Source organism: Phytophthora infestans, genomic scaffold (assembly GCF_000142945.1).
Source record: "Phytophthora infestans T30-4 supercont1.11 genomic scaffold, whole genome shotgun sequence".
NCBI lineage: Eukaryota > Oomycota > Peronosporomycetes > Peronosporales > Peronosporaceae > Phytophthora > Phytophthora infestans.
The window spans coordinates 3,392,444-3,399,548 of NW_003303748.1; the positions used below are offsets into that span (position 1 = coordinate 3,392,444).

A 7,105-nucleotide genomic window follows, 5' to 3' on the forward strand; every position below is an offset into this window, starting at 1 on the left:
TTTAGAGCGAAATTCGTTCGAGCACGATTGGTACAACCATTCCTGGAGCAACGACGAGATTAAAATGATTCGCCGTGAGTTTTGTTTTTACGTAAGCAGTTTTACCAAACCGGCTGGTTCTGAGCTCACGTTTTGACATGTCTACATCTCGTAGACTTCCTAGACCTACAGTTTATGCTACGAAATCTACCGGCTCGACAGCCACCTGTTCGGCCTCGGAAATAGACAAGATCCCTGGATCGGGACAGGCTTCGAAAGAGGCAGTATGCTGTGTACTCGCTGATCAAGAGGTCGGTGGATAAGCCCGCTAGTGTCATCTACTGGAGAATTATAATGGCCGATCATTAAATTAACGACGAAGGCGATAGAATAGAGCTCAATCACGTTGGGAAAGTTAAACCACCTTTCATGAAAAGCGGTAAAGGATACTGGAACATCAAATTCGAGAAAGGAGAGGAAGCCTACGACTTGGGGGTTGGAGAATTGGCAAGAGCGATTAACTACTCGTACCAGATGGGACACAACATTGTATCCAACAACACCTTTGCACGGCATTTCTTCACAACGTCAGCAGTCAAATTCAAAAAGTGCGCACTGAAATTCAAATGAAACTGCAAAGTTTATTTTACTGGTAAAACATTGTTTTACAGGACATTTTTTAATGGTTTGTACATGTAGTGTTTCATCTGGGCGGGGGACTATGCACAGGTTTGGCGCGAATGCTGCTATCTGCGTCTAGCTCAGTTTTTTTAGATTGGCGCCATGTCGGGGATCTCCTACCAACACTACCCACGCGAGGCTCGATGCTGCATTCTTCAGGTAGTTCAGGCGGCAAAGAACTGGAAGGCTGTCGCGGAGCTTCATGGCGTGCGCTGCTGGTCGTGCTCATGCTTGACAACGCTCACTGCCACAAACGGGCGAAGGATGTGTTTGCCGAGGAGGAATTCGCAGGCGCGGAGATGCTGAATCTCCTCCCCAGGCTTAACCCGATAGATAATGTATATTTTGCCTACACAAACCACGTTAAGCGCTTCCTTGTACGACAGTAACCCGCAATTTTGCGCGCCCCAGCAGGCACAACTATAACCTAGCATCGCTCCGGTTTTCTTGAGCTTGCAGCCTACCCTCTTTTCGCGGAAGTCGCTGCACCCGAGCTATGCAACCGCGCGTTTTGTCACTCGTTGCCGCATCACCAGCGCGCACTTCGCTTTGAGGATATGCAGGCTGGAGTTTGAACTATTTGACGGGGAAATCATCTAATAAGGGTAACAAATATGACGGGGTTTTGAATTTCAGTGCGCACTTTTTTAAATTTGACTGTTGACTTTGTGAATAACGCCGAGCAAAGGTGTAGAAGCGTACTTACATTGCAGGCCAGCAGCTGCATGCAAAATGCATATTTAGTCTAGAACCATCCAACAGAAAACCTTTAAAATCACCCAAAAAATTGAGAAAAACCTTGAATGGAAACACTTGCATTCCTAGCTGCATACAATTAAGCCTTTTAACATACAATTAATCCTCTGATTTCCACCCTTCTTCTTCCTCATTCCAGAAAAAGACTCTGTGGAGAAATGGTAGTGGCTTCAATACAGTGCGTGATCCAGGAAGCTCGTTCGATGTGGAGATCGACGATGCTGCGAAGGTTAGCAAGTTGAAGAAGGCGATCAAGGAAAAAAGCCCAACGAACTCAAATATGTCGATGCAGACAAGCTACAGCTCTTCCTGGCGAAGCAGCCCATTGCAGGAAGGTGTCGCGAATACCCAGGGTGTTTCCAAAGAGGAAAGTTGATTAATGAGGAAGGTTAAAACAGGTAAAGAAAGCAGCTCTAGCAAACTCCAACACGCTCTGTACGCTAGAGTGCTCTTGATCATGCAGTCGTGGTGGACACGTGCCATCCCCCACTAGTTTCTGCCATCGCGTGCCTGGAGCGAATCCTCACTGCATAACTCGTATACTCTGCATCCACAGGCACGACGGCACACGCAACCCACTTGGAGGAGCAAACACTCAGCAGGTTTGATGTTGACGCGTCTCCGTAGCGCGTAGCTTGACCACAATCTGCCGACATTGCCCCCAAAGCTCAGCGATACTGGTGCGCTACTCAAACTGCATACGCAGATCATCATCGCCACTATTACCGACGTAATCGCGGACCTTAGTAGGGACATCCTGAGCCAGAGTATCATGAGTCTTCAATGGCTTGTAGGCCCACCCAGGACACCAGCAATTCCCAGCGTTTGCGCTCGCTGTTTAAACGATGGTTGCGGATACTATCGACGCCTAAGACCATTCCTTGCCGCGACACCAATTCTAGGAGTTCTTCAGTCTGGTTGAGATCCGAGTCCGCGTAGAATTGCAGACGCGATGCATGTACATCATACTCCCGTCCAGTGATGAGATGCTGGATCATGAATGAGTGCGGCTTGGCCTCAGTAATCTTGAATGGGCCAAGCCATTGTCCCAAGAGCTTGTTATCTGGTAGACGCTGGTCAATACGTGACCAAAGGACATAGTCACCAACGTCAAAATTGACGACCGATCCCTTGTGCGCTGCCATGTCTTGCAGACGTCTGCGCTCCTTCTCATCTAGCACATCTTTGTGCATTCCATGTAGCGATTGACGCAAAGTTTCCAGCTTCTCGTCGACCACATTCAAGTCAATTTCCAGCACAAAATCGACCTCATCACGACGACCCACAACAGCGTCTAGCTGTGACGAAGTCGGGAGTCCTGTGAACAGTTCAACAGGGGAGTGACCTCCCAGTGATCGTAGCGGCGTGTGATTCAGGTTCCCCAGCAACACAGGCAGGAGATACGGCCATTCATGGAAGTCGAGGTCATACTCCAGCAGGAGGGATCGCAGCACTTGTAGCACGTCTTTGTTAAGGCGCTCCACCGTTCCATTAATCCACGGAGAGTATACCGGCGAGAATTCCTGCTCAATCTTCATTCAAGCGCACAGATGCTTGACCGTTTCATTCCGAATATGATTGCCTTGGTCTGACAGTAAAGACTTAGGAACTCCAAACCTTGCGCACCACATCGAGAGTAGTTCAGCTGCAATAAATGCCGTAGGCGTACTGCATGGGAACAACTCACAGTAGTGAGTCAATTCGTCTTTGGCAACCAGTAGGTAGGCAGTGTCCCCATAGCCACTACCAAGGGAGAGGAAATCCCAATGCAGCGCTTCGTTCCGCACTGTCGCCGTGTGACTTGGGCCATATGGTCGAGGTATCATTCTTGGGCCCTTGACATGCTTGCATAGTAGGCAACCACGTATGAACGCTGACACCTTTTCTTTTACACGAGCAATTCAGAAGTGTCGCTGCAGCAGTGTGACCATCGGATCTTCTCTTCGGTGGCCTTGTGCGCCAGCATGCGCCACCACAAAAATGCGTGTGAGGCCCTGGTGGGGATCCATGGGCGTCCGTTCATTGCCACAATTCCGTCCTCTTGCTCGAGAGCGGCTCGCAGGCGTGCACGCTCTGGTCCAGCAAATCTTTGCGCCTCGCGCACATCGTCCAGTGTAGGAAAAACAAACTGTTCATCAGACAACGGGCGAAGAGAAGACGTCACCGCCAAAGGAGTGGCACGTTGGCTGCGCGTCTGTACAGCAGCCACACGGACCACCTCGCGTGTGTGCCATCTAGAGACAATGTCCGCCCAGATATTGTCCTCACCAGCAATGTGCTCAATCACATAGTGCAATCCGCACAACCGCATCGCCCAGCGTTGGGGTCGATCTCGAACATGTTATTGGAGAGCGTCATGTGGCGCAAATATGTACACCAGATTGGCATGATCACAATAAAGCCGAAACCCCTTCTCGCGCAGCAATAGATACTCCAGATCCTGACACGCCTTCACGATCGCATATGCCTCCTTCTCCACAATCGTCCAGTTAAGCTCATTGGCCTTCAACACACCACCCTTGCAGATGATCATTTCGTGCCTCTGCTTGGTGACCGGAAGATCGGGGTCCCATTGAACAACCTGGGTCACCACAATAGAATACCCAGTGAGACTAGCATCCGTAAAATCAAGTAGCTCCGCGTCTGGATCCGGCGATGCCATCAGCGCCGAGTCGCGAACCAATGACAGCATCGCTTCATAGGCATGTTGCTCGTCCGTCGTCCAAGTAGTAGGCACGTCCAGCGCATTCCGACTGCGTCCCCCGACTCGCTACTTTTCCACCCCTAATTTGTTCTGAAGTGGGGCAATCATTCGTGCATAGTCTGGTAGCGAATCTTGAAGCCAATTTGTGGCGCAAACGAAGTACTGTAAATCGGCGATTGTTGCGGGTAGTGGGAGCGTAGATAGCGCGTCTACGCGGGTAGGATCATGGCGAATTCCAGACCCAGAGATGAGGCGTCCACACCATAGCACTTCAAGCTTGAATAGCGAGCACTTGCTCCTGTTCAGCTTTAGTTTGGCCGCAGCGACCAGTGCGAAAAAGTGTCCTAGCACCTCGATAAACTCATCCACTGGACTTGCGAAAAGAATAACATCATCCACCCACACCAAAGCAGAGTTAGGTATCAACGGAGCCAGTACACGCTGCATTTCACCTTGAAAGTGAAGAGCTGAGTCCGTCGCTCCCTGGGGGACTCTGTTTGGCGTGAACACGCCATCTTCTGTAATGATAGAAAAGATCTCTCTGCTTTGCTCGTGTAACGGCAACTGCCAAAATCCCTGAGTAAAATCGAATGTTCCAAACACTTTCTTGCCTGCAAAAGCGTCCGTCGTGGTTGCATTGCTTGGCATCGACCCAGCAATAGGAATAGTGACCCTATTTACTGGCCTATAATCGATGGTCATCCGATACTTGTCGCGAGACCCAGGTTTGCGCACTGGTACAACAGCCGATGCCCACCTAGACGCATTATTCTTCACGACGAGCCCATTGGCAACAAGGGACCGGACATACTCTCGCACGAAGTCAGCTTGTAGCGGCGCGTATTTGCGCGGCGGGCTTTGGTATGGGACTTCATCGCTTTGTAAAGTCACTTGCAGAGGTTCTACCTGCGCTGGTGGGTCGGGACCAATAGCTTCAGTCCAAATATCTGGATACTGGGCCAGGGCTCGTCGAACAGCCTCAATATGTTGTATCGGAAGACCTTCTGACACTGCAAGAGATACTAGTCGCTTGAACACCCATCTAACTCGGCAGCGAGAAGAGGTTGACCAGCCAATTGAGCCAGTTGATGCTCCACGTCAATGCCTAGTTCCTTGAGCGCATCTCGTCCCAGCAAGAACTCGTCACTTTCACCAGCTAAAATTAGACACGGTACAGAGCGAATTGACACCGGCCCAGCAATAGTGACTAGCTCGAGGTTCAACAGCACTTCGTGTCCACACACCAACCGTCGGCCATCAGCCATTTCGTGTCCACACACCAACCGTCGGCCATCAGATCAACCGGCGTACTTAGTGGGGTTAGTGAAAGTGTAGGCTGTACAGCTCGGAGCGAATCCACAATTCCTTGAGAAATTATGCTCTTGTCAGCACCAGTGTCAGGAATATATGGTACTTCCACAAGACCATTAATCCGAACAGAGCCTGACGGTTTTGCGAGCCTAGCAGCCTTGGAACGAATGGTATTAGACCGCTTATCTTTGGCCTCCTGGAACCTGTTTCTGGCCTCAGTCCGCTGCGCCTCCGTGGCAGTGGGGCAGTCCTTGAGCCAATGTGGCCCTTTGCACACGAGGCACCCGTCGTGAGGTGGAGGGCGAGGAGGTCGTGCAGCGCGCGCAGGCGCGGAAGACGTCACGGCCGCCGTCGTCGAGATCCGGGTCGATGCTGGCTTAGTAGCACCCGCACGTTGTGGCTTACGTTCTGGCTTGGTGTCGGCCTTCGCAGCATAATCCTGCGAAATCCGATGAAATCGCTGTTGCACCTTCGCATGTTCCAGTATCAGACCAAAGAGGGCAACTTGCAATCACACCTCTCTAAGTCGATAAGTCGAGTGATCTGAGCTGTGGTTGCAAATTATCCAGACGGCAACGGGCCTTAGATCTGCTCTTGTAGTTGGCGGCCGTCTCACTACCGGCTCCTATTAGCCCTTGAAGACTATTGTCTTCCACAAAGCTATTGAAATCTTCGTAATAGCATCGCAATCACGTTTGACAGATCCATCTTAAGCTTCTGACGAAACAGAGACGTGACATCTGGTACAAACTCATTCTTGAGTGTGCTGCAGCGCGCGACCACGGCCGCCATGATGTCTGCATCGGTCACAGAGTCAACGGATTTCTTTAACACATAGGTAGCTAAGTTCCTCAGTGTTTTGCGCTTAACTGAACCCTTTACTGTAGCTACGACATTTTCGAATGTCTCGCCAGTGGTCGTACAGCGATGGCGAATCATTTCCACATAGCGCTCCCATTCACGGTGCCACTCAATCAGCGCAGAATGTTCCCAACTGGAGAGCTCTGGGGGTCGGATAACCTCAAAGATAGGCTGGGGAATCGACATCTCTACGTCACCATCTGAGTTGACCGTAAAGCGCGGACATGGTTGAAGTCTTGGACTTAAGCACTTCAACCGAATTTAAACGAGCAGCCCAATGCGTATCGCACTTAGGTAATCGTACTTAGTCGACGTAGTTCGGTGTAACCTTTCTTCTTCCTTCAGTCGACACGCGACGAAGTGCCGGACAGCAGCGATGACCGGGATCAATAAACTCACGCGCAAAGCTAGCTTTGTCGCGAATACCCGGGAGAGGAAAGTTGATTAATGAGGAAGGTTAAAACAGGTAAAGAAAGCAGCTCTAGCAAACTACAACACGCTCTGTACCCTAGAGTGCTCTTGATCATGCAGTCGTGGTGGACACGTGCCATCCCCCACTAGTTTCTGCCATCGCGTGCCTGGAGCGAATCCTTACTGCATAGCTCGTATACCCGTATACCCGTATATACGGTATACTCTGCATCCACAGGCACGACGGCAGACGCAACCCACTTGGAGGAGCAAACACTCAGCAGGTTTGATGTTGACGCGTCACCGTAGCGCGTAGCTTGACCACAATCTGCCGACATGCAAAATGCATATTTAGTCTAGAACCATCAAACAGAAAAACTTTAAAATCACCCAAAAAATTGA

At 50.5% G+C, this 7,105-nt stretch overlaps 1 protein-coding gene across 1 annotated transcript; it reads right to left on the reverse strand.

The window, feature by feature from the left end:
* Nucleotides 1-5,917: 5,917 nt before the first annotated feature.
* PITG_07749 (uncharacterized protein) lies at nt 5,918-6,478 on the reverse strand (the record flags this gene model as incomplete). The annotated part of the gene is made up of 4 exons (XM_002904629.1): nt 5,918-5,952; nt 6,003-6,046; nt 6,088-6,101; nt 6,170-6,478. The coding sequence occupies 4 exons, from the start codon at nt 6,476-6,478 to the stop codon at nt 5,918-5,920; spliced, it is 402 nt and encodes a 133-aa protein (XP_002904675.1).
* Nucleotides 6,479-7,105: the final 627 nt, after the last annotated feature.